Source organism: Lemur catta, chromosome 16 (assembly GCF_020740605.2).
Source record: "Lemur catta isolate mLemCat1 chromosome 16, mLemCat1.pri, whole genome shotgun sequence".
NCBI lineage: Eukaryota > Metazoa > Chordata > Mammalia > Primates > Lemuridae > Lemur > Lemur catta.
This window is the reverse complement of record NC_059143.1, coordinates 34361870-34389461: the sequence shown is the minus strand read 5'-3', so window position 1 is coordinate 34389461 and position 27592 is coordinate 34361870. Positions and strand designations below refer to the sequence as shown.

General features: G+C 46.7%; 1 protein-coding gene and 1 long non-coding RNA gene across 7 annotated transcripts in view; both read left to right on the top strand.

Moving 5' to 3' along the window:
* The first annotated feature begins 115 nt into the window (after positions 1–115).
* Positions 116–17056, top strand: LOC123621744. Of its 5 annotated transcripts, none has more exons than XR_006729226.1 (9): positions 116–444; positions 3959–4079; positions 5436–5586; positions 8300–8352; positions 8433–8482; positions 8921–9026; positions 9821–9899; positions 15999–16098; positions 16428–17056. It is a non-coding gene; the product is annotated as an uncharacterized LOC123621744 (long non-coding RNA). The 5 variants fall into 5 exon arrangements; XR_006729225.1 differs by lacking the exon at positions 116–444 and adding an exon at positions 2164–2491; XR_006729228.1 differs by lacking the exon at positions 116–444 and adding an exon at positions 12640–12758 and having other exon boundaries at positions 3170–4079.
* A 1916-nt stretch (positions 17057–18972) lies between these two features.
* ST8SIA5 (ST8 alpha-N-acetyl-neuraminide alpha-2,8-sialyltransferase 5) overlaps positions 18973–27592 on the top strand; it is a 50246-nt gene continuing 41626 nt past the window's right edge. For both annotated transcript variants that reach the window (XM_045527641.1, XM_045527640.1), the window contains exon 1: positions 18973–19410. In XM_045527641.1, coding sequence (XP_045383597.1) covers positions 19280–19410 — 131 coding nt within the window. In that variant the 5' untranslated portion in view covers positions 18973–19279. The remainder of the gene's footprint in view (positions 19411–27592) is intronic.

Sequence of the window (27592 nt, the reverse complement as noted above, 5' to 3'; positions counted from 1 at the left end):
AGGATTTGGGGTAAAAACTAAGGAAATCTGAATAAACTCTGGACTCTAGTTAATAACAATGTATCAATATTGGGTCATTAATTGTGATACATGTACCTTACTAATGTAATTTGTTGACAATGGGGGAAACTGATTGTGGGGTGTGTGGGAGGTCTCTGTTCCTCAGAATTTTTCTTTAAAACTATTCTAAAAATATTTATTTTTAAATTCCATTTGCACTGGCGTAAAAAACCATAATACACTCAGGAAGAAACTGAACAAAAGATGTGGAAGGCCTCTGTGCTGCAAACTGAGAGAGCAATGAAAACGTTTCTGGGAGAAAGTCAAGAAGATATGAATACATGGAGATTTATTCTATGTTTGTAGATTGGAAGACTTAGTTAAGGTGTAATATTGTTAAATGACATCTCAGTTTTAATCCCATCAGACTTTTTGTAAAAATTGGTAAGTTGCTTCTAAAATTTATATGAAATTTCAAAAGGACCTAGAATAAGCAAAACAATCTCAAAGATTGAAGTTGGAGGATTTATACTGTCAAATTTCAGGACATAATATAAACCTACAAGAGTTAAGGTAATATGTTATTGTATATGGGTAATTAAATGGATCAGTGCAATGGAATATAAAATTCAGAAGTAAACCCATACATACAATGTAACTTGATTTTTCAACAAAAACAGCAGTGCATTTCAGTGGGGGAAAGGAATCTATTTTCAGTCTATGGTATAGGAACAACTGGATGTCCTTATGGAAAAGAAATGAACCTTGACCCCTATCTCACAGCATACGCCAAAATTAATTTGAAATGGATCATAATTTGAACATGAAAGATAAGTCTATAAGGCTTTAGAAGAAAACGTAGGAAAAAATTTCTTAGGACACAAAAGAAGTAATAAATTTGACTTCATCAAAACTAAAAAATTCTGCTAATCAAAAGACAATGTTAAGATATGAAAACAAAAACCACATCGTGGGGGAGAAATATTCACAAGCCATGTATATCTGACAGGGCATATATCCAGTATACACACACACATATACATACATATGTATGTTTATATCTAAAACTCCTACAGTTCAATAATAAAAGACAAATAACAGCATTATGCCTCTTCACAAAGGAAAGCTCCTTACCAAGAAAGGTATAAAATGGCTAATAAGCATATGAAAAGGCTACCGATTTCTCTTCTTCCTCTTATACCATTTTAGCCACAGGTATCAGGTAAGTGTGTGTGGGGTGTGGACAGGGGATTGAATTACTTAGTGTATTAGGGTTCTGCAGCCAAACAGAACCAATAGGGGTGTGTGTGTGTGTGCGCACACGCGCGCAAAGAGAGAAGGATGGAGAAATTGATTTGTTTTAGGAAATTGGCTCATGTGATTGTAGAGGCTGGCAAGTCCAAAATCTGCAGGGCAGGTGGGCAGGTTGGAGATCCAGGGAGGAGTTGATGTTGCAGCTCACATCTGAAGGGGGTCTAGAGACAGAATTCCCTCTTCTTTGGGGGAGGTCAATCTTTTTTCTCTTAGGGCCTTCAACTGATTAGATGAGTCCCACCCATGTTATAAAGGATAATCTGCTTTACTCAAAGTCTACTAGTTTAAATGTTATTATCATCTAAAAAATACCTTTACTGAAAAACCTAGAATAGTGTTTAACCAAATATCATGGTACCATGGCCCAGCCACTTTGACACATAAAATTAACTGTCACTCTCAGCAAACGTTAACCAAACCTGCTTTCCCTAAGTGCATCTGTCACTAAGAGAGCAGTGAAAGACAGAAAGGTCCCTGTCCTGCCTATCTCACAGGCTAGCCAGGTATATAGCAGCTTGCACATTGAGGAGGAGACAGTGAGCTTGCCCTGCAGGAGGGCACGAGAGGGTAGACTGAGGGAAGGCTTTCCAGGGAGGTAACAGTTGAACTGAGTCTTGAAGGTTTATTGCTGTATTCTGAGCTCTTAGAATAGTGCTTGGCACATAGGAGGTGCTCAATAAATATTTATGAATGAAGTTGTAAGCTGTAGAAGGGGAGGTAGAGTAAGGTGGTGTGGATCCTTGCATGCCTGACTAAGAAGTTGCATGCAATGGAAAGGGACTCAGATTTTAAACAGGACATGAGCTCAGCATTGAGGAGTGGTCTAGAGGTAGGCTGGAGAACAGACTGCAGGGGGTTGACTCTGGAGGCTGGAAGATCAGTCCAGTTTCTACTACATTAGACCAGGCATGACACAAGTAGGCAGCTAACTACTGCACTGGGGAGACTAATTGGTGAGGGATGGAGAGGAGAGAGATTTTGGAGACAGGACTGAATGTAGGAGAGGCTCCAGGCATGGACCCCACACTGGAAAGGCCTTCATACTCTCTTATTGTACAGATGAGGAATCTGAGCTCCAGAGAGGGGAAGCAGCTTGCCCGTGGCCACACAGCGTGCTGACAGCATATACTAGACCAGAATCCAGGTCCTGCCTGGTCCCGTGCTCTTTCTCCACCAGGTGGACTGTGTTCTTCTTTTGCTCTTCTAGCCAAACTTGTCTGCAGAAGTTGCCAATGTCATCGAGGCCGAGTCCCGGGCCTCCTCACTGAGTGTCACCTCTGACTGCTGCTGGCAGTCTTGAGAGTCAGTGGGACTGTGGTGGGGAAGCCTCTTCCTCTGGGCTCAGTCCTTGTCCTGGAGCAGCTGCCTGCTCTGCATGGCTATGAGGCTGACCCTGAGTGGCAGTTGTTATTTTAAGTAATTCACGTTGGAGGGAGGAAGTTATGGAAGAAAATGTGAAAATGAGTAGCTATTGCAAGATGTGTGTGATAAATGAAACAGGGAACATAAAAACAGACCAAGAGACACATCTGTTATTTTTGTTCCTTTTTATAGCAACCTCTACGTCTGACTTTTCACACTAGGCAGGAAGCCTTTAGCTCCTGAGCAATTCCCTCCCTGACCACAGTCCTCATCCTCCTAGGGGGAGCAGAGGATGGAGGGTGCCAGGCGCTGAGAGCCAGCACGAGCCCTCAGAGAGCAGCCCCTGCCCCAGTTCCTTCCAAGATGGCAGGAACTGGAGGCTATGTGCAGGAGGAGTTTGGTGGGCTTAGAATGCCAGCTCTTCCCTCGCTTCCACTTCCCTTCCCTTTATTGAAGGACAGGTGGCCTACCTCAGCCAGTCCCTAAACCCAGGGACACCTGCACCCAGGGTGTTCCTCACAGCAGCGAGCATGCAAGGGGGTGCTTTCTGTAAGAACACGGACCCTTCCCCTTACTGTGGGAAAATGCTGGCTTTCTCTCTCGAGTCATTCTTCCTCTCTCTGGAGGCAGATGGTGTGCCCAGTGCCCGTGTGCCGCTAGGGCCTGAGCGTGGAGCCTGGCCTGTCATGGAGCCTAGGGGAGCTGGACGATTCTGAGCCTTCTCCAGGGAGGCCTATCCATGGCTTCAAGGAAGGATTTGAGGGCTGCTGGGGCAGGGGGGGACCACTGTCTCGGGAATAATCCCAAATCAGCCTGCTTGTGGCCTCCGATTTCCACTAGGTGCCTGCTTTGGAGTGAAGCATTGAAGGCTCTGATTAAAAAGCCAAACCACCGTGGGAGAGTGTATAGATTAAGTTGTTAGTTATTCGCACCTTGGCTCTCATCAGCTTATTTCTGTTGATTGTATGCTCAGCTCTGTGCTCAGTCTCACTGTGGGGTTCAGGGGAAGGAGAAGGCCTAATCTTGCCAGGGAGGAAGTCGCCCCCTGGGTGGAGCTGAAACAGCATCGGAGGAAGGATGAGAGGGAGGGTGAGAGGCAAGACCCTCTGCCAAGAGCAAGGTGTGGGAAGAGGGATTCAAGAAAGTGATTGACTGCTTGGGGTGATTGCACGAGGCATGCAAAAGAGAGAACAGCTTTCTCTAGGCGTGTGGGGGTGCTTGGTTGGGCTGGAAGCCGAGTCTGCAGAGCTGCCTGTCAGCATGATTGTGTTATTTTCTCTAGCAGTGGGGACAGCCTGGAAACAGAAGTGGAGGACGAAGTTATCACTGGCTGTGGATTGACCAGGCAGGCACCCAGCAGTACAGCCAGCCTCCACTTTTTCTTCTTTTATTTGGGACAGCAAGTAAGCAGCAACTAGATGTGGCAGTGTGATTGAGTTCTGGCCAAGGAGATGGGAGGGGAAGGCACTGGATGGGAAGGGTCCTGAAGAGGAGGGTGGACTGCTGGGACTCTGCATTTTGTTCTTCCCCACTGTTCTGTCCTCCACTGTGCTCCCTGGAATGTGAACATCGTGGCTGGAGCTTAAGCAGCCATCTGGGACCCGAGGCAGTATGCTGAGAGGGGGAGAACAGCAAGAGAGGAGGTGCATGGATCCCCGAGGCACTTAGAGCTGCCCTATTATCTCTGGGTTAACTCCCATGATTTTAAGAACTGTTATTTGGGTTTTCTGTTATGTGCTGCAGAACCTAATCCTAATACAAACAGACCAAGTGGTGGGGGAGGGAACTGTGGGTAATTATAAGGATGTCAGTGAAGTGACTGACCATGGGGTCTTAACAAAGTGGGAAAGGAAGAGAAGCCAGGAAGTGGCTTATGGAGAATGGGGACTCCAGCCCTTGGGGTACTGATATAGCAGAGTAGGCTCATGGGGGGAAGAGATCTTTAAAAGTGGAAAACAGGAAGTTGTGGTCAGAAAGTGGAATTTCTGATTTTATAACATCAGATTTGCTTGACTAGATGTGGTCATATATGCTAATATTCCCCAAATACTTCCTATGCAGCCAGCTCCCTCTAAAGTAATAATCTCACTCTCCATCCCACTCCTCATGGAATTCTGGAAGGCAGTTACTTTTTTTGGCCTATTTCATAAATAAACTAAGGCTCAGAGAGATCAAGAAGCTTATCTGAAGGGACAAAACTGGCCCCTGGCTGGGCTGGCATTAGAACCCGGGCAGTGGGATCCAGAGCCGAAGCTCTTAACCACACCTGCCCCTCTGCCTGGGCAGACATTCAGGGCCCAGAATGGTGGCGGGGCTGAGGTGGAGGGAGAGACAGAGACCCCTTGGACCAGACTCCGACAGGACAGACCAGTACAGACCGGGGCAAGGAGGCGTGGCACAGCTGGGCCACAGAGCCTTGAAAGGGAGGAAAGAGAGGAGGTCTGGTCCCCAGGAGCACACTGACCCTGCCCCAGACCCTGGGGTTGTGAGGGCTTGGAAGACCCTGCACCTGCCGGGTGAGTTAAACTTTGACTAAAGCAGAGGAAGGGTGGGCTCTGGGACCAGACGGCCGGGGTTCAGGGCGATTCCACCTCTTCCTGGCTGTGTCACCTCGGACAAGTTACTTAACCTTTGTGCCTCAGTTTCCTCATGTGTATGGTATAATAATAGCTCCTACCTCATAAGACTGTGAAGACTAAGTGAACTAACACCAGGGAAGTGCTCGGTGACGTCGTCGTCATAGCTGTGTTGCTTCTCAGAGCTTCGTGGTGACACTAAGGAGCTGGGACAGGGTGGAACAAGAAGAGGAGGATGGATGATGGAGGAGGTGCTCAGAGTGGACAGGAGAATCCACAGGCCATGCCTCTCTTCCCTTAGCCAAAGCCCCTTTCAAGGAAGCCTCTGACTTCGGTACGTCACTCTGGACATGTCCCTGGGCCTCCTCTCGTCGAGTTATTTGCACAGTAGTCTTATGTTTCTAACATAAGGGAAGACCTGACCCCCCTCTAAATAAATGTCTGAGCATCTTGGGAAAGGGTGAGGAATTTTCTTCTGAACCCCCAAACTCCACATGCCCATATATTACCCGGCACATGTACCAGGCTCACGGTCCAATTGCATTTGTTGGCCGATGGCATGAGCTGCCCCAGCTTTGCCTAGGTGGCCAAGACAGGGCCTGGCTTTTATCCACTGCCCTCCTCATCCTGCCAGGTGCCCTGCTGGCCAGCCCCGGGCCCTGCCTGCTGCCTGCCCTGGCTGTAGAGGCTGCTTTTGGCACTGGCTGCTCCCCATTCTGTCTGGCTGTGGAGGGTCCCGCACACTCTGCATGGCCAGCTATTTACTCACTCATGTCTGCAGCTATTATTAGGCACCACTGGAACCCAATCCTGCTGAACGAGTTTATTTTTATTAGCAAGTGTCATAAGGTTGGCATTTGTGTGTCTGTTTAGGAAATGTTTCGGGGAGGCTGAGATAAGTATTGGTGAGGACAGCAGTGAATCTTTTAAAGAACCAGGCGCCTCTGGGCCAAGCAAGTGTCTGAGTGGCCCTGGGACCGTGGGTGGGCAGGTCTGAATACCCTCCCCAGTCTCAGTGCCTCCAAGTCACAGGCTGGCCCAGCCTCAGAGCCCAGGGTCTGGTCTTCGCTCTGCCACTGCCCCACTGTGTGATGCTGGGCAGGGCACGTCACCTCTCTGGGCACCATGGTGGCAATCTGCGAAATGGAAATAAGCCCTCACAGGGCTTTAGAAATGGCCTACGCAAAAGGCATAAATGAAAATGCAGTGACTGTATGTGTGCACCACATGCAGAGCACAAGTCACACCTCGGGCACTGTGGGAAATACAGGAGCAGCACATTTGAACCCCAGGACAGTGCTTGGGGTGGGGCAGGGGGTGCTGGAGAGGTTGCGTCTCTTGCCCAGATTTCCAAAGCTAGTGAGTAGGCGGCTGAGAGCTAGATCTTGGAGAGTCTGGCTCCAAATCACATGCTATTTCCGCTGCACCAGAAGGCAAATCAGCCTCAGAAAAGCACACCCCCGTTGGGGTACCTGGGAGTCTTGGGGAGTGGGGTGGGCAGAGGAGACGATGGGGCTAAGACAGAGTTGGGGAGAAAAGTGGAGAAGAGGAAAGGATTCCAGATGGGCACATGAGACTGGGAGGAGCACAGGGTGGGTTCTGGGGGCTGGTGGTTTCTTTCTTTCTTTTTTTCTTAGTGGTGGTTACTTGGGTGTCTTCACTTTGTGATAATTCGTGGAGAGCTGTACGCCATGATTAGTGCAATTTTCCATACATATGTTATACTCTTCTTAAAAGGTTAAAGAGAAAGATAGGAACTTTGTAGCATACAGTTGCTGAGTCCTGTGTATTTTAAAATTTCATATTCATAAGAGTTACTTATGCAGCTGTCATCTGCATCTATTTAAATGACATTAAAAGTTATGTGTAAGAACCTGAAAATGTCCAGGTAAAATTCTCAAGAGTCTGGGTCAATGTATAGATTTCAGAACTGAAATTCTGGGAATTTCAGACCCTTTCTTGTGATTGACTAGGTCCCAACCTGGAACCCACCATTGGCCATAGTCCTTCTTTCTTTCTTCTCCTGGCCAGCTAGATGACTGTTTTCTTCAGCCTCCCTTGTATCTAGGTGCACGATATGACTCAGGTTAGTTAATGAGATGCGAGCAGAAGAGTTATGTGAGACTTTGGGGAATGTTCTTAAAGGGAGAAAAGCCTGCCCTTCTTCATCTCTTTCTCTGTCTTGCTAACTGGACATTGGATGTGATGGCTGGAGCTTTAATGTCCACCTTGGAACGTGAGGACATGGGTACATCTTTGGGATATTAGAGTAATGAGCTACAAGAAGCCTGGATTTTCAAAGACTTTTTAGAATGGAGCCTCTCCCCCAGCCTTGGATGGCTTACCTCTGAACATCTATTACATGGTAGAGAAAAAGAACAAAATGTGTATCTTTATTAAGTCTTGTCATTTGGGGGATTTCTGTCTCTCAGAGCTGAACCTGATTCTAGCTCATACATGCCCCGTGAAAGACAAAATAGCCTTCCCTTGACCTCCTTGGGCCTCATGGTCAACCAACGATCTGACAGGAACCTAACCTACCCTGTGATGGGCCCAGCACCTGGGAAAACACCATTGCTACATGAAAAATGAGTGGATGACCCAAGTGGTATGGTTTTAAGGGATCCAGGAAGTCTCCCAACTACCTCTTTCATGTACATGGTGCCTGAAATTCCATCTTTATATATTAACGAATAAGATTATACAGCTGTGAGAATTCCTACTTAAATACAAGTGATCCTAGATAGGGGTACTATATTATTACCTCTCACATATGCATGAAGCCATAGAGAGAAATTCTAATTTCTCTTAGAATTAGAGACTGGGTTAGAGAATTGTCCAGATGAATAGGAACTTGGGGAATCATTTAGCCCAATCGTTTGCAGACTGTGCTTCAGGAAGCCCTTTTCCATGATGGTGCCCTAGGGGCTGCCATTTATGAGAGGGGAACGCAGGGAGAAGGGAGGGCACAGGGCACCCTTTTGCTTTGAAGCCAGGATGTTGCTGTTGGAAGGTTTAAAAGAACATAGCTCTCTTTTATTTTATAGGCTAAAAATCCAAGGTTGCCAACAGGTTAACCAAGCCGGAATTCAGACAGCTGGTGAGTGGCAGAGCCAGACTTAGAAGTTAAGTTTCTGACTCCTGGGCCTGTGCCCTTTCCATAATTGCACACTTCTTTAGGTTAGCGCCACACCTGTATTAAGGAGATGAGATCATGAGACTCAGGCCAGGTAAGTGTTGGTGGACAGAGGGGGAGGGGGTGGACTGGGGTCTGGGCTTCAGTGGGGAGTGGCCAGCAGGCAGTCCTGGGCACTCGGAGTAGCCGGGTGTTGATGGGGGGAGAGGGAGACCACCAAGGACACCTGACCTATACCACAAATTTGTTGAGACTCAACATTTGTGACATTTCTTCCCCTCTTTAAGGCCATAGTAAATAATGCTGCTTGCCTTAGGGCTGTATAGCTTCATAGTGTACAAAATGCCCTTACAGGTTTACTTTGATCCTCACAAACTCCTGCTCTGAGGGACTGGTATTATATTTTCAGTTTGCACGTGAGAAAACCAGTGCATTAGAGAAGGCAGGTATCTTCCCTGAGTTCACAGAGCCGCAGCATAAAGCATGTCTCCTGCTGAAACCCCTTCCTGAGCTCTTTCCCACTGTCCTCCAGCTCCTCCCACGCTCTAGGACACCTGCCAGCCACTCTCTCCAGCCTTGTCACAGCCTTTGCAGCCAGACGCCAAGATGCTCGGGCAAAAAACCTCACAAAAACCCTTGTAAGTTGGTTGCCCTGTTGCCTGGCTTCTTTCTTTTACTATGAACTTGGTGATTATGGTCATAGGTGCTTGCACCAGTAGAGAGAGAGAGAGAGAGAGAGTGTGTTTGGCGGGGGTGGGGGTGGGGGTGGGCAGGAGACAGGCCACAGCCAGTACTGTACATGGTGCTGTACATGGTGCTGAAACGACGTTTCTGAGGTGTCAGAGGAGCACATCTCCTCACCCTCCTGTTCCTCTGCTCTCAACACTACTCTTAATCACAGCGACAATGCTCCACTGAAAGGAGGAGAAGGGAAAATAAGTGGAAGAAACTGCTGCTCCTGGTGGTGGAGGACTCTGGGGCTGACTCTGCAACATTCAATCCATCTCCACCTGTGTAGCGGCCACGTGGTTTCTGGATTTACCCCCAGCCCCCGGGGAGGGCTCTGAGCAGGCTAAGCCAGTTAGGATGGCACCAGCCCCTTGTCAGTGATTGGCTTCGAACCCAGGTGGGAGCTGGTCAGTGTGTGGCATCCCTCTGGATTACTGGGCCCAGGTTGAAGGAGAGTCAGTCTGTGTGTGTGTGTGTGTGTCTCTCAGGCAGTTGTCCCAGTTACTGCTGGCAGCCATCACAGGAAGGGGACTGTACTATAGATGGCAGAGCAGAGGATGGAAAGAACTTGAGCCCTAGAATACTGATCAGCCCATTGTGGGGCCCACCCCTCCTCCAGATTTCCTGACATGTGAGATAATCAATTTCTCTATGGTTCCTGTGACTTTAGTCAAAAGATCGTAATTGACACATTTACCTTTAGGACACAAGAATCTGTTGTCTCCAGAAGTGGAGGTGGCATCTCACCAAGCAACACAAGTTCACCACTGTCTACTTGGCCTGTAAGTAATGGCAATTTAGGTAAACCCACAACATAGCAAGGCTAGGCTGTCATATCAGTGACTATACTGGTGGACGATGGTCTGTTTTCAGAGTGTTCAGGCAGAATACATCAATCTCGTCGCAGTTGTTCTTGTGGTAGTTCATATATAAATATTGACATAGATGGCAAGAAATCTTCTGTAAAACAAATACTATTTTCACTAATTTCTGTTATAAAATCAGCTATGTATTCCTTCAGAAAGCCATTCTCCACGAGATTGCACTGGAAACAGTTGAGGATGTGGTGAAGATGATGGCTACTTGTATATGTCTTCACAGTGCTCTGAGTGCAGTTCTAATGGGACATCACCATTATGACAGTCACAGATGATACTTCAGGTCAAATTTCTCTCCATCAGGAACACTATGATTTAAGTGAAAGCTACCAAAGCCTTTTCCAAGAGCAGAGATTTTTAAAGGGAAGGGAAAGAGAGTGTTATTGCACTAGGAATTTGTGGAGCAGAGGGGGCCCCGGAGGGTGGCTAAAAGGGAGTGCCAAAAACAAACTCTGCCAACTGCACAATTTGGAGCGGATCAGCCCTAACCGTGTTTAACCTACTTCCATGACTCTCAGATGAATTGAATGATGAGGCACTTAATATGGTGACAGCTTTTATAAAGTAGGAATCATATTTCTCTAGTCCTTTGCTGCTGTCCTGGAGGGAGGCAGAGAATTAATTCTCAAGTTGGTACAATAATGAGAGCTCAGTAGTGGGGCTGCCTGCCAATGGGGTGTGTCGGGGGAGGAGCGGGTCAGAGGGTGAGGTCTGATGCTGTCAGAGAAAAGAAGGATAAGCTGGCATAGCCATGCCTTCTCAGTCATTGCTTCCCCAAACCGTGCTCCACCAGCCTGCAGACTGATTATCTAAAATGCAAATCTGATCATATCATTCCCCTACTTAAAATCTTGCAGGGATTCCATGGATGAAGTCCCAAATTTCTGTGCTCCTGCCCATCCACCCAGCGCATCTCTCCAGCCACTGAACCGACTGTGTCCCCCCCTCCCACTGCCAGCCTTTGACCACATTGTTCCCTCTGCCCAGAACACCTCGTCCCACCTTCTTTACCTGGCTGACCGTCCCTACCCATCACAGTTCAGGTCAAACACTGCCTCCTCTGGAAACCTTTCTTGCCACTCTGTCTGCTGCCCACTGCCCTCCCTGTCACTCCCAATTTGGGTCAAAGGGATCCTTATCCTACTATAGGGTATTTTCTATCAGTCTTTCTCACGGGACTGTAGACCCCTTTAAGGGCACAGAATGTGAGTGACTGAACCTTGTTTCCCTAGCATGTCACGCAATGTCTAGCACATAGTAGACATTCCACCCATGTCTACCAAATACATGGAACTTTTAGAACTTAGGACTATTTTTAAATGACACACTTTGCTTGGCCATGGCATTATTGCTGGAAACATCCCTCAGTGCTTTAGAAGTGGACCATCATGGGGGAACACTCATCCCCTTTCTCTTCTCAGGTACCCAAGGAAAATTAAACATTGTTAAGTAGTTACATTTATAGGGCATTCTTTTGAAAGTCTCAGAATTTTACAGACCACCAACAAAATATGCCTAGAGTCCTTCACTGGCTTGGAAATTAAAACATTCTCTTAGCTGAATTTATCAGTGCTCTTTCTCAAAGAGGAGAACCTGATCCGAGTATTTCTATCTCGGGGCCTGGCCTTTAAGATGAGAAAAGGAGACTCAGGGTCCATTTTGGCCACGATGCCATGTAAATGTGGTCTGAGTATCCGTATTACAAACAGTGATGCTGTTTAGGGCAATCTGTGGGAGTGTAACATGCCTGAGGTAAAATGGCATCTTTCTGCACTGAGATGTTTTGGTTGGCTTAGGGATTAATAATAACACCACCAATAATGTCTCTACCCTTTGAAACAAACTGGATAAATTAGAGCAAGTGTAGGAGAGGAATATCTCGGAGTGGCGCTAAAACAGAAGGAGGATGCTTCTCAAGCTGGAGATATGAAGGCTGAGAAGTGACTTTATATCCATGTTCAAGATTACAATTGATTTATCATAAGTTATGTTGAACACAATTCATACCACATAAGGGAACTGAACAAGGGGTTTATAGTTCTATTATATATTAATGATTTATTAAAAACAAGACTGATGAAGTAGAGTCTAGTGTCTGCAGTTGACCCTGCAGTGGCAAACTCTGGCTTTCTGGATTATGAGGTTATAACTGAGACATTTCTGCTCACCTGTCAACAAGATACCATCATCACAAAGTGTCCCAAAGCCAGGAATCAGCCTCTTGAAGGCCTGACTTGTTAGCACAAAAGTAAGTAAAGAGACACAAAAACAGCATGTACTTACCACATACTCCTTGAACACATGGGTGAAATGTTACTTACATAATCTGGCAGGTTGCAGTTGTGCTGTATGATATAAAAACTAGCTTTCTTAAACTGGTAAAAACCTCTATGTTCTTTTTTTAAGAAATCTTTCTGTTTTATATTGAAGACAATTCTCATGGCATGAGTAATGCCCATCAGTTATCAGTAATTTAGCAGATTGTGCCAGTGTTGACATTTGTTCTTGGCTTAATTGTGCATGAGTGTGTGCTTTAAACAATGATGCAGCTGTCCCCATTCCTGGCAATTAGAATATAAAAATGGTGTTCACTGAATCTGGCATGGTGATCAGTTATCCATGTGTTTACTCTTTTGTTTGCAAGGCCTTCTGAGTGTTTGCTGCAATTCTTCAATCAGAATACAAATTCGGCTTAAAATGGAATCTAGCTCCATATTGATAGCAACAACAGAGATTTCAGACCTCCGTACTTCAAGATCTTAGGTCTCTGACTCCACTACAGATGCTTTGCGAGCTGTTTATATGTGTGTTAAAGATACCTCTTTGACTTAATATGAAGATAGTCGGATTTAAAATGCCATTGGGATTAGAAGAGCAGCAGCAGCAGAGATGCACTGGACTACTGTTGATCATTTGCAGAGTATCAAGCAACCAAAATAACATCCTACATAGAGTGTTGCTGCAAAGTTCTAGCTGTGCCTAGTGTCAGCATCAATCTCATTAACTGCTAATTCATGTAGGTGACCCGGCTGCTGAGGAGAGTGTACCTCCACAGTGGGGAGTACATACCTTTGGAGCTGTTATTATACCTCAACTATTTTGGCTCTTGGGTTGGTGGGCTTTTTGCTATTGGGTTAGCCAGTTAATGTTAGTGTCAGCCAGGGTAGGGACCAATTCCTTATTAGGTCATGACAAATCTGAATCAAATACCTATTAAAAATCATTTAGAAAGAGAGGACTGACCAGGTGCAGTGGCTCATGCCTGGAATCCTAGCACTTTGGGAGGCTCAGACAGGAGGATTGCTTGAGGTCAGGAGTTTGAGACCAGCCTAAGCAAGAGCGAGACTCCATCTCTACTAAAAATAGAAAAATTAGCCAGGCATAGTGGTACATGCCTGTAGTCCCAGATACTTGGGAGGCTGAGGCAGGAAGATCTCTTGAGCCCAGGAGTTTGAGTTTGCAGTGAGCTATGATCATATGAGCATGCCACGACACTCTAGCTGGGTTGACAGAGCAAGACCCTGTCTCAAAAAAAAAAAAAAAAAAGACTACAAAACCACCAGAAATCAAATAACATGGCAGTAGTAAATCCTTCCCTATTAACAATAATATTTAATGTAAATAGACTAAACTCTCCAATCAAAAGACATAGAGTGGCTGAATGGATAAAAAACCCAACTATATGTTGTCTACAAGAAACTCACTTCATCTATAAAGACACACATAGACTGAAAATAAAGGGATGGAAAAATATATTCCACACAGTGGATACCAAAAAAGAGCAGAGTAGCTATACTTCTACCAGAGAAAATAGATTTCAAGACAGAAACTGTAATAAGAGACAAAGAAGGTAATTATATAATGATAAAGGGGTCACTTCAGCAAGGGGATATAACCATTGTAAATATATATGCACCCAACACAGGAGCACCAATATAAAGCAAATATTATCAGAGCTAAAAAGAAAGTAAGTTCCAATATAATAATAGTTGGAGACTTGAACACCCACTTTCAGTATTGGACAGATCATCCAGATAGAAAATCAACAAAGAAATGCTGGACTTCATCTGCACTATAAATCAAATGGACCTAATAGATATTTACAGAATGTTTCATCCAACATTTGCAAAATACACCTTCTCCTCCTCAGCTTATGGCTCATTCTCAAGGACAGACCATATGTTGGGCCACAAAACAAGTCTTAAAAATTTCAAAAAAATTGAAATCATATCAACTATTTTCTGTGACCACAATGGAATAAAACTAGAAATCAATAACAACAGGAACATTGGAAACTATACAAACATATGGAAATCAAGCAATATGCTCCTGAATGACTAGTGGGTCAATGAAGAGATTAAGAAGGATATTAAAAACTTTCTTGAAGCAAATAAAAATGAAAACATAACATACTAAAACTTATGGGATAAAGAAAAAGCAGTACTAAGATGAAAATTTATAGCAATAAATGCCTACATCTAACAATGTATCTTAAATAACTAGAAAAACAAAAGCAAACCAAACACAAAATTAGTAGAAGAAAAGAAATAATAAAGATCAGAGGAGAAATAAATGAAACAAAAAATACAAAAGATCAATAAAACAGAAAGTTGGTTTTTTTGAAAAGATAAAATTGACATACTTTTAGCGAGACTAAGAAAAAGAGAGGTAAATAAATAAAATCAGAGATGAAAAAAGGAGATATTACCACAGATACTGCAGAAATTCAAAGGATTATTAGAGACTACTATGAGCAGTTATATGCCAATAAATTGGAAAACCTAGAATAAATGGATAAATTCCTAGGCACGTACAACCTACGAAGATTGAACCAGGAAGAAATCTAAAACCTGAATAACCAATAATAAGCAATGAGATAGAAACAATGATAAAAAGCTTCTCATCAAAGAAAAGCCCAGGACCTGATGGCTTCACTGCTGAGTTCTACCTAAAGTGCAAAGAAGAACTAATACCAACCCTCCTTAAACTATTCCACAAAATAGAGGAGGAGGGAATACTCCCAAACTCATTCTACAAGGCCTGTATTACCCTGATACCAAAACCACACAGACACAACAAAGAAAGAAAACTATAGGACAATATCGCTGATGAACATAGATGCAAAAATCCTCAATAAAATACTAGCAAACCAAATTCAACACATTAAAAAGGTTATTCTTCATGATCAAGTGGGATTCATCCCACAGATGCAATAATGGTTCAACATATACAAATCAATGAATGTGATACATCGTATCAACAGAACGAAGGACAAAACCTGCACTCCCATGTTTATTGCAGCACTATTCACAAGAGTCAAGATTTGGAATTAACCTCAGTGTCCATCAATGGATAAATGGATAAAGAAACTGTGGTACATATATACAATGGAATATTATTCAGCATAAAAAACTCTAAATCCTGTCATTTGCAGCAACATGGATGGAACCGGAGAACATTATATTAAGTGAAATAAGCCAAGTATAGAAAGACAAATCTCACATATCCTTACTCATATGTGGGAGCTAAATATTAAAGTAATTGATCTCATGGAGATAGTAGAATGATGGTTAGCAGACGCTGGGAAGGGATGTGGGGAGCGGGGTGGATAAAGTGGGGCTAGTTAATGGGTGCAAAAATATATTTGGTTAGATACAATGAACAATATTTGATAGCACAACAAAGTGACTATAGTCAACAATAAGTTATGGCATACTTTAAAATAACTAAAAGAGTAGAATTGGAATGTTCCTAATACAGAGCAATGATAAATGCTTGAGGTGATGGATACCCCAATTACCCTGATTTGATTATTACACATTTATGCCTATATGAAAACATCACCTGTACCCTATAAATATATACACCTATTATGTACCCATAATAATTAAAAATAAAAAATTTTAAAAAATCATTTGCCTCTATGGAAAACTATTTGGGCATAGTCGCTAGAGCTGAACACATGTATGCTGTCTGACCCAGCAATTTCACTCCTAAATACAGATACCTAGCAGAGATGCATGCACGTATTCACCAAAAAACTATGCACCGGAAGGATCATGGCGGCGGCTACCCAGATGTCTGTCGGCTGTGGAATGGATAGGTAAGTTGTGCTACAGTCATATGGTGGCATACTATACAGCAATACAATTGAACAAACTATAACTACACCCAAGGTATTAGTGTTCTATTGCTGTAAGCACATTACCACAAATTTATGTGCTTAAAGCAATACACACTTATGAGCTCACAGTCGTGTAGGTCTTAAATCTGGGCATGGCATAGCTGGGTTCTCTGCTGAGGGTCCCAACAGCTGAAATCAAGGTGTGGGGAGCTGTAGCTCAGAATCTTCCTTGAAGTTCATTAAGGTTGTTGGCAGAATTCAAAGTCTTTTTGCAATTGAAGGACCAATGTCCTCCATTTCTTTGCTAGCTGCCAGCCAGGAGCCAGTCTCAGCAACTAGAGGCCTCTGCAATCTTTGCCTTGTGGCCCCTTCTGTCTGCAAAGCCAACAACAAAGAATTCGCCTCATATCCATCCCTGTCATGATTCACATCTTTCACCAGGAAGAGCCCCATTCCTTGTAAGGGCTCAGTGGGTAATGCCCACTGAGGACAACTTCCTTATTTTAAGCCAGCTGATTTAGGACTAATTATCATCTGCAAAATCCCTTCACAGCAGCACCTAGATTTACATTTAGTTGAATACCTGAGAGAATGTGTATACAAGACAGGGAAAGGAATCTTGGGGGTCATCTTGTAATCCTGTCCACCACACACAACAGCATGGATGGATCTCACAACACGTTGAGCGAAAGAAGGCAGACACAACGAATATATAAATCCATTTATATAAAACAAGTGAACAGGAAGTGATTACTCTTGAGTGCATAGTAACTGGAAAGGAGGATGAGGGGGTTCCTGGGGGGCTGACAGTGTTTTACTTTCTTGATCTGTGTGCCGGTTGCATGAACGTGTTCAGCTTGTGAAAACTCAGTGAGCCGAACATTTAGGATTCGTGTACTTTTCTGTAAATGTGTTATGCTGCAATTAAAAGTTTTTAAGATAATTTGTATTTATTACTTGAAAATTGATTTGTTTTTCCAAGGCAGCATTAATCCAAAGGCAACTATCAGAGTGAGTCCCTGATGGGGTGGAGAGTATGTAGAAATAGAAAGGAAGTGAGAGTGCCTTGCTTGGAAGATGATAGTACCTCACAAACACTTGAGTGCCAACTAGGTGAAATATTAGTGCTGTCAACTTGGAACCTGTGTGCAGGACCTGCAACATAATTTATGCACCCAAGGGCAAAGTGAAATGTAGGCCCCCTTGTTCAGAAATTTGAAGACAGCAAGAGTGAAGCATTTAAGCCAAAAATGATGGTGGTGGTGGGGACAAATGAACAGGTCCCACTCCCATGAAGCCAGCCTGCCTGTATGTATGGGAGAAAGAGCCACATCTCAGAATTCAAAGACTTCTAGCTAGGTGAGTTACCTTGGGCAACCAGTGCTCCTTTAACTGTAAAATGGGTTAGCCAGAGTCTAGGAGGTGAAAATTCATTAATTTATGCTCATGAAGCACTTTTTGATGTGTAGGACCAGACAAACGCTGAGATTATTGTAATGGTGGACGCTTTAAATTTTTGAGTTTTTAATTGGTTAAAAAGCCTACCTGTGATCTTGCAGATAAATTACATAAACTCTTCATAGATAGTACAGTTCACTTCTGCCTTCTGAAATAACACAAATCCCAGATTATTGGTGGAATCCTCATCATGAGATTTTACTGTGCATGCCTTGATCTTTCCAGTTCAAAGAGAAAGCTACTAAATGCCAACGTCGAGGATATTGGAGTCTAGGCACATCCCGATCAAAGTCCTTTTTCTTGCTGAGATGAGATTTGAATTTCAATCGAGTTCCAAGTTGAATCCCTGACCTGACTCTAGAACCTTCCGGAGTGTCTGCAAGGTCCTGGGAAGGGGCGCCCTAGAATCATCCAGCCGGGACTCAGTGGTGAACGCCGGGGGCACGTGAATCCCAGGCGCCTGGAGACTGCGGTGCCAGGATGACAGGGCTGTCGCCTGGCATGCGGGCTGGGGGTGGGGAGTAGGGATGGCATTTCAGGGCAAGTATTTCTGAAGAGGCACGACATTCGCATTGCATTTCTGTGATTATTTTCCCTGGCGTGCACTCAAGCACAAATCTTTCCGGATGTAGTGACTTACTAAAGCTTTCGGGGACCGTGGTACTCGAAGGCTGCCGGCTGCCTGACCTAAGATTTACGAGTGGTTCCAAGGATGAAACAAAGTCCCAGTGTCTCGGTGACAACAGGGTCTTTGACCAAGGGCCACGAACTGCCGCTGGGGAGGGGGAAAAGGCCTGTGGCGGGGGCGGGCAGCCCCTGAATTTCATCCCTGCAGGAGTTGCCCCGCAGGCCATCAGCATGCAGGCGCCGCGCGCGCCGTCCTTGAAGGGCTGCCCACTGACCTTGCTCCGCTTTCTCCGGAGAAATCTCTAGGAGAGCGCGAGGACGCGGCCACCGCGGTGACTCAGTGCCCTGCGCGCCGCATGCAAATGTTCCCCTCCAGAGAGCCCGGCTCCGCAGCCGCGGCTTCCCCTTCCTGCCCTCTTTTTAATTCCGCGATTCCAACCCGGCGTTTTCCGCTCCACCCCTCCCCGTCTCCACGGCCCGCCTGTCATTAGCCAGACTGTACGGGTGCTTTGTCGCCCCCCACCCCCAGCCGCAGAACCGAAGGCCAACCTTCACGATCCCTCCCTGCGGGCCCGGGCATCAGACGTGGCCCGCCCCCGGCAGGGCACCGCGCGCCGGGCGACCGCGACCGGAGCCGGACGAGAGGGGGCGGTGCGCCGCGCTGGGGCGCACCGGCGGACGGAGCCCGGGCCCCGCTCCCCATTGGCCGCCACCTCGGCGGGTGGGGCGGCCTCCGGCTCGTGGCACCTGGCGTCGCCCCTCCGCGGGGAAATCGGCGGTTGCCGGGCATGGGCGCCCAGAGGTAAAGGCGTCCGGAGGGAAGGCCCGGGGCCGCGGCAGAGCTCTGTGCGGCCAGCCCGGTCCTGCTCGCCGGCCCCAGCGCCTGCGACGCTCAGATGCCTCCAGCTCCGGTCACTCCGGCCGCACCAGCCGGAAACTTTGCCCCGCAAAGTCCCCCGCCTGCCTGACCGCGCCGCGCGGCGCCTAGTCGGCCGCGTGCCCTCCGGGGCCCCGAACTCCGCGCGTGATTGCCGGGCTGCCCCGTTCCACGCGCCCGCGGCGCCCCGCCGCCAGGATGCGCTATGCGGACCCCTCGGCCAATCGCGATTTGTTGGGGAACCGAACTTTGCTCTTCATCTTCATCTGCGCCTTCGCCTTGGTGACCTTGCTGCAACAGATCCTCTATGGCAGGAACTACATCAAGAGGTAAGAAAGTCCGAGAGAGGGTGGGATGCGCGGAGCCGGTGGGCGAGCCCCCAGGGGGCGGTCGCTGCGTCTCCAGGGTGAGTGACAGTGGGGTCTGCACTTATCCCCGGGCACTGCCGCCTTAGGCTTGGGTCGTGGCGCTTCGAAGCGCACCTCTGCTCCCAGCGGAGGAGAGCGCCTGCCCAGCGCCGGCGGGAAGGCCCTGGCAACTTTGTTCTGCTGTGGAAATGGGGGGCAGGTTGGAATTCCAAGCAGCTGGCCTGGCAATAAATCCACTGGAATGCCCGGAGAGGCCGCATGAGTCTCCGTGCCCCAACCTGCAGTCCTGTGGCCATTGGGTTGGCCTCCGGGGACGTGGAGGGCTCAAAATCGGATAGATTTTTTTTTTTTTTTTGACTCGCGAGTCCCGAACTTTTGTAGGGACCCTTAGGAGGAAAAGCGTTTTTTCCCCCAGGAGCGTCGGGTTAGGTGGAGGTGGTAGCGGGCTGTGGCGATGCGCTAGGGATAGTGAATTCTTACAATCCCATAGCCACTGGATCTGTGAAACTCACAACCTGATTCCTTCTGAATCGGATGTTTTGTTTTTTTTTCCTCATCCTTAGCGCGAAAGGTCAGAGCTGCAGCAGAAGTTAACCCCTACCCTACCCCCAGCCAGGGCAAACTCCTTTAAGAGAAAGAGCTGTAGGAGGTGTCACTCGGAAATTCAATTTGGGCACAGTCTCAGTATCTCTGTTTGCGGAAGAAACACCGAAACGCCAACCGCTTTATTCCGAAGGCTCTGCCGGCTTAGGGGAAACGCTTCAGGTTACGGTGCGTGGTTTGAGAGGCTGGGGGGAGATCTGCTCCCCGGTACTCCCGTATCAGAGCCTCTCTTGGAAAGGGCCCCAGCTCCTTTCTGCTGGAGCCTTTTTCCTTTGCTGCCAGTGACTCCCTGCGCTCAGGGCACCCTCTCCCACCCCTCCACTTCCCACCTCTGCCCCCCGCCCCGACTGATAGGAAAATAAATGCCTCTCTAGCTGTGTAAGCATGCCATCTTCAACTTCCAAATACTGACACAGTTGTTCTCTTCTCATCCTTTGGTTTCTACATCAGTCATGTGTGCTCCCAATCTGGGCTGCCCACGAGGGTGGGAGGGTGAGTTGCTGCTTGGTGTCTGGCTCCAGGAGGAAAGCCAAGCAGTTAGGCTGTTCCCCGCCTTGGAACTCCCCCAGAGCTAGGACGGTGAGGGACCCTGTCCCAAACATTTGTTTCCAGCCAGTCACTGCTCCAGACCTTCCCAGAGAGCATTCTTCCTTGGTTGGTGGCAGCTCATGAGCTCTGTATGGCGCTGATGTCCCCCGAATCCTCTTTTGTTTATTGTAACCCTTAAGATGAACCTGTGCAAGGACAGCTGGGTCCCCAAACGGCCTGCTGCAGCCTTGCAGACCCATTGCTCTTCAGCTGGGTTCCTGTCCCCTGCTGTCACCTCCCCAGAGTTGCTGGGGCTGCTGGGATTCCTTCTTCCTTGTCAACAGGGGGAGAGTATCAGTGCCCATGGCAAGTGCCAACTGAACTACTACCTGCTCGCCACCTGGCAAGCGCTCCCTGGTCTTGGGAGGATGGGCTCACTGCCCAGAGTTCAGCAGGCATGCAAGGTGCTTCCCATCCTCCCTCACACAGAGACCCCGACCCCCTAAATCGCACAGACGCTGCCTTGCAGGCCTCATTCCAGGAACTGGGGTTAATCCAATCAAGCAAGCAAAAACTTGTCTGAAAGGATGCCTTGGGGTCTGCAAAGAAGGAGAGGGGGTGGTCCTGGTGCTCAGGGGCTTGAAGTCTATTTGGGGAAACAAAATGGCTGTGAATGAGCTAGGAAGTCAGTGTTAAACTGTCCGAGAAGAGAGGCACGGATGGGCAGAAGGAGTTAGAGAAGACTGCTCAGAGGAAGTTGAACTTGAGAGGGCCTTGAAGGAAGGGTAGGATTTGGAGAGGGAAGGGAACATGCATACCTAGAAAAAGGGCAGGAACACAGGGGCAGAGGTACAGGTGGCACTGTCTCCTCTCACCTGTCCAACTGCTGACCCTGCCTATGCTGTAGCGCTTGGCTTAATCATTGGTCAGTTCACCAGGGTGGTGGCCCTTATCCCTAACAAGGTTATGGCTGCCACATCAATTGCACCCCTAGCACCTGCTTACCTGTTTTGTTTCCTACACCTATCGTAATTGTGATAAACTGACTCGATGTGATTCTGTCTCCTGTCTAGAAACATGCGACCAGTGTTCCTCAAGCAGAGGTCCTGGGAGGGCCTGCATCAGAATCACCTGGAGAGCATTGACACCAGACTCTCCGGGGGTAGCACCTAGCACCCTGCCTTTGAAACAAGCTCCCCAGGTGATCTGTAACAAGCTCCTTCTGCTGCTCAGGAACAGTGATTCTCAATCACCGTCCACCCCCTAGGCAAGCGTCAGAGCCATTTTTGGTTGTCACGCTGGGGAGAGGAGAGTGCTACTGGCATCCAGTGAAAAGAGGCCAGAGATCCTCTAAAGATCCTGCAGTGCATAGTTTGCCCCCACAACAAAGAATTGTTCAGTCGCAAGTGTCAGTAGTGCTGAGGCTGAGAAACTCTGCTGTAGACCGGAAGCTCCGTGAGGCAGGGATTCACTCTGTTTTGTACCCAGCTGCACCCCGAGCACCCGATAAGGTGCTGGCACATAGTACATTCTCAGTAAGTAGTGGCTACTGAATAAATGACTGATGGGGCTACGTGTGTGTATGCAGGGGTTGTAACTGGAAGAGACACAGTGGAGAACGGGGTCCACCTGGTGGAAGGGGGAACGCACGGAAGAAGAGGGCAGATTTAAGGGTGGGTCACTAGCCTTGGTGAAGTGCTTTGAAGATTGAGAGGGACAATTTGAATTTGGTTCATTGGGCCATAGGGAGCCACAATTGGTCCTTGAGCAGGGTAATGACATGATAGGCCACTAGGAAGGAAGGTTGTCTGGGCTTTGCACAGGAAGGGTTAAAGAGGAGAAGAGGCTGGGAGGTATTGTTAGTGCCAGGGGATGCCCGAAGGCTGCCATTCTCTGCTTCTATGCTGAGCTGGCACAATGCCATCTCCCAAAGAGCTCAGGGCCACAAAAATGGCCAGCTCTGGCTCTTTCAGTGAGAATTTACGGTCAGATTACACTAAATGGAAGCAGGGGATATGAGTCGTCGTGCACTTATTTCTTTGGAGCCTTAGCCTCTCCCTGTGCTGTGTGTGCAGTGGGAGCTTTGGAAAGACCCACCGGGAGCAGTAAGAGCTCTGGGGATCCCTCTGGTGAACACCTGTGCTGGGCAGGAGTGGGGAAGGCCGGGCAGCGCGATGGCTGAGGGGCTCAGATCTCTGTTGGAGAAGGTGCACACTATGGGTGAGGAGAGACAGACAGGAAACAGAGCTATGCGGTTTGCCCTTGATCTCCTTGGCTTCCCTGTGTCTGTTTTTGATTGAACAGATACTTAACAAAGAATTACTAAATGCTGAGCACTGCTCTAGGTGCCGAGGACACAGTGGTGTGGAAGACAGACACAGTTCAGGCCCCCTCCCCCGGAAAACAGAAAGGCACCCAGCTCATACATAAACCACGCCTGGAGGAACGGACGAGGGTCTCTAGGATGGGAAGGAGGGATCCGTGGCCAATCGGTGTGCTTCCAGGCACATGCAGGCATTTGAGGGGGTCTTCAAGAAAGGGGACTGACCCACAGACACAGGCAGAGGTGGAGGGAGGGAGGATGAAACCCAGTTTGAGCAAGGATTGAAAGGTGCTGGAAAGAGTTGAGTGATCTGCATTTCTCAGATGTCAGGGCTGTGTAGCTGGGGGTAGGGGGTGACAGGCAGGGCCAGATTCTGGAGAACAAAGTAGGGCATATGTGAGAAGGAGCATGTCTAAGGGAGAGAAGGCAACAAGTTAGGGTCTGGATCTGCTCAGATCCTGGAAGGCGATCTCGTGGAGCTATCCAGAACTGTGGGCAGAGAAGAGTCATGCGAGCAATGTAGACCTTGGAGTCACCAACCATCGAGATCAGTGTTTTACAAACTTTCATGGTTGTAATGCACGGTTAGAAATATGTTATATCTGGGGATTTCGAACACACTCACATACACCCCCAACTGAAACATTTTCTGAAATGATGCTCCGCCTTATTACGAGAAACGTGCTCTAGTATTTTCTATTCTGTTTCATTATAAAAAATCTATTCTACTTCATTTAAAAAAATACATGGACTGTTAGCCTTTAAAAGGAAGGAAATTCTGAAACATGTTATAATGTGGATGAACTTTGAGGACCTTGTCCGAAATGAAATCAGCCAGGCACAAAAGGACAAATACTCTATGGTGCTACTTCTATGAGGGGCCCAGAATAGTCAAGTTCATAAAGATAGGAAGGAGAATGGTGGTTACCAGGGGCTGGGTGTGGGGATGGGCAGTTATCACTTAATGGGTAAAGAGCTTCAGTTTGGGAAAATGACAAAGTTCTGGAGATGGATGCTGGTGCTGGTAGCACAACAATGTGAATATACTTAATGCCACTGAACTGTATACTTAAAAGTGGTTAAAATGGTAAATTTTATGGGATGCGTATTTTGCCACAACAACAAAAAAAAGGTTTTAAAAAATTTGGCGGCAACCCACTCAATTTGATTTTACAACCCCTTGGGTTGAAACTCTTAGTTAGAAAAACACTGGTCTGTGTGATGGGGTCGGATGAACTCCCCAGGGAGAGAGCAGGGTGGAAAATGACAATGGGTCGGGGCACAAAGGAGAGCCTTGGAGGATGTCTGCACCTACAGGGTCGAGAGTGGGGAGCTGGCTCTGGAAACTGAGGCTGGAGAGAGGTGGGGGGGAGTTGAGGAGACGGAGGTGTGAAGTGAAACCAAGGGAGGGAGAGGTGGGCTGTGTCATACCCTGCAGACGGCTCTGTTGGAGTGGGGCTGATGTGTCCACTGGGTGGCAATACAGGCAAGGACAGTCTGGGGAAGAACAGTGGGGACAGGACCCTCCTTTCAGTGGTAAACGAGTGAGTGGGGAAAGGGAATGTGGAAACAGAGAGCACAGCTCAGCCTTTCTGGGTGTCTGTGCTGAAAGAAGAAAGAGTTGAAGGAAGGATATTCTATAATGAGGGGCATGGAAATTGTCCCCTCTTCCTTTAGGTCCCCTACTGCCCCAAATCTCCTTTGTTAGTGACCAAATCTATAATTTTAGTGTTAAAATGTTAGGGTTAAACACTGCTTATTCATGGTGTATTATTTGTTTTATATGTGTGAGATTTTGTTGACTATAATTTTTTTAGAATGCTGTGTTTCCTGTTTTTGAATAATATTGGCATATGATTTTTTTTATCATACTTGTTTCATTTTCTATTTTTTGAATTGTCTATGTTAAATGACCAGATTTTGGCTTTGTTGTTTTTCTCTTAGATGTTTGCTTTCTATTTCATTAATTTTTACGCTTTGGTCTAATTCTGTCATTTTTCTGATTTCCTAAGTTGGATGCTTATCTCTTTAATTTTCAGTCTCTCTTATTCTCTAATGTAAACTTTTAAGGTTACAAAATTTTCTGCAAATACTTCTTTAATTATATCCCTTCAGTTTGGGGAAGAATAATAATGATGACAACTCAGAATTGTATTGTACTTACTGTGTGGCAGATATTAGTCCAAGTGCTTTATATATTAATATACTGAATTCTTAAACAATAGTAATAGATACTATTAATATGCTCATTTTACTGAGGCATAGTGAGGTTAAGTAATTTGTTCAGGGTCATACAGCTAGTAAATACCAAAGATATTTTCATTATCTTTAATTCCAAGCATTTTCTAATTTCTATCATAATTTATTTTTTCTCTCACAAATTTAGAAATATATTTTATGGGCCCAGTACACTCCCTCTGTGCCACTCTGCTTATAAATTTAGAAACACTTAAAATTTTGCAGATACCTTCTTTTTTTACTTAACTTTTAGATTTTTTAACTCAAAGGTACTGTGGTGAGAGAACATGATATTTATAATGTTGTTTCCCTTTTTCCAACATTTTCATGTCTTTCACTCTATGTCTATTATAAACAGCATGTGTAATAGTTATAGTTTTTATATCTAGTCTGACAATCTCTGTCTTTTACCTAGAAAGTTTAGTATATTTATATTTATTGTGATTATTGATGCCTAAGGATTTATTTCTACCATCATATTTTGTGTGTTTTATGTATCTTGCCTTTTCTCCTTTCTTGCCTTTTGGATTATCTGTGTTTTCCTGGCTTTAGGAGGAGGTTTCTAGTGTGACCTTCTGGCCTGGGTGAGCCCTGTGGCTATTATAGGGAAAACATGACTCACTGGGATTGGCTGATGTGTCTGTCTAGAGCAGCTTCTGGCTTTAGAACTCATCTGCTGCTTCTTTTCTTGCCAGATTATTCATCCATTTAAGAAGGCATTTTAAAGATGTTTTAATTGTTATTTTAGTGCTTTGTAGTGGGAGGATGTTGCAGATTGGGTTCCTTGGAAAGGAGACTCTGAGCCAGACACTAGAGTGCAGGATGTTTATTAAGGAGTGCTCTTGGGATCAATACTCAAGAGAGGAAGAAGGAGGAAATATGGCTGGGCAGAGGGAGAAACTGGGCTGCAACACAGTCCCAGAGAAAGCTTCAGCTGACCCCATAGGCAGCCCTGGAGCAAGGATGGCCCTTCAGGCTTGCCCAGAGTTGGGTTGAGGGGGCCAGATATTTATGCCTCATTGTTGACCAGTCATTGGGTGAGGGCTGTCTCTGGAAGGGGGCATAACCTTGAGCAAGGTGGCTCTGCTCACCTGATGCAATGCCCAGAGAGGGCTGAGAGCTGGGGGCTGTCAGCTTGTGGCACCCCCACCAGGTGGGGAAGAAGTCCTTCATTCCGGAAAGGGGATCTAGGGGGTGTATCACAGCGCCTGCCCCAGAGGGTTTCTCAGCCTGCCATTCTGCCAGAAATGGAAGCCTCTCCCCAAACAAAAATCTTACCCCCAGTGGTCAATCTGTGCCTGAAGCCCACTCTGAAGTTGAGCATTTCTCTTATCAGCCAAGGGTCTTTGACGCACATGACATCTGTCCTAACAGTGGGCCTTTACCCACGCCATGTCCGCACTTGCTTTCCCTTCCTGGCTGTCTTTCAGGCCAAATCCTTCTTCTCTTTCTGTTTTCAGCCCACAGTGTTCTTTCTCGTCTCTGAATTCATAGCACTCGTACTGTCTGTACTTAGCACATCCTGCCCAGCGCCACCGTGTTGCTGTCTATGTGATGCACAGCAGACAGGAGCTGAGGCTGGGCCTCAAGTATAGAGGATTTTCCTATATACTCCGTCTTCCCTCCAGCCTTCCGCTCTCCTGCACCTCGAGGACACAGCTGGGCTGCCGGCATGTGGCTGGTGCAGGCCTGAGACTTGAGGACACAAAACTGGGTCGAGGAAAAGTACAGCCAGACTTTGTGCTGCCTACACGTGTGTGCTCCAAGGCCCTCATCATGGAGCCGCTCTCCCCCACCCAGGGGACAGGCACAGCCCCAGGAGGCTAGGACCTTGGGGATGGGAGGGTCTACAGAGTGTGGTTCTTGAGGGGAGGGTGCGAGGGTGCCCTAGAAAGGAGAAAGGATGCTGATCTGACTGCAGCCAACTTTATAGTTGTTCAACTTGCAACAGAGCAAGTTTCTGTTGAGCACCTGCTGCAGGGCTGGGATGAGGGTGAGGCCAGCGAGGGAACCAGGGCACAACATTTAAGGAGGGCCCCACTTTCAGGTGTCACCTCTACACCTTGCCGGCCTCTCTGTAGTCCTGTTCTAGGCAATGGATGTTAGTTTCCTGTCCCTTCCCCCAAAGTCCCTCGGGGACGCAGAGATGCTCTCTCACTCCGGTCCTGTCATTTCTTCCTTGCCTGTCTGCCTCTCCAGTCCTTTTCTTTTTGACATTTGTATTTCCCAGGGAAATTTTTACCTCTTAGAGGGTTTAGCTTCTCCTCTTTGATTTATCTGGGTCCATTCGCTTCTTATCTAGTAATTCTCTAATTTAACTCTTAACTCTACCTGTTATCCTAGGGACACCCTCCCTCCAACACACACACAGGTAAAGGACCCATCAGGTAATAATATTAATTAGTAACATCCACTAAGGGTTCAGGAGCTAGGCTCTAATCTAAGCAGCTA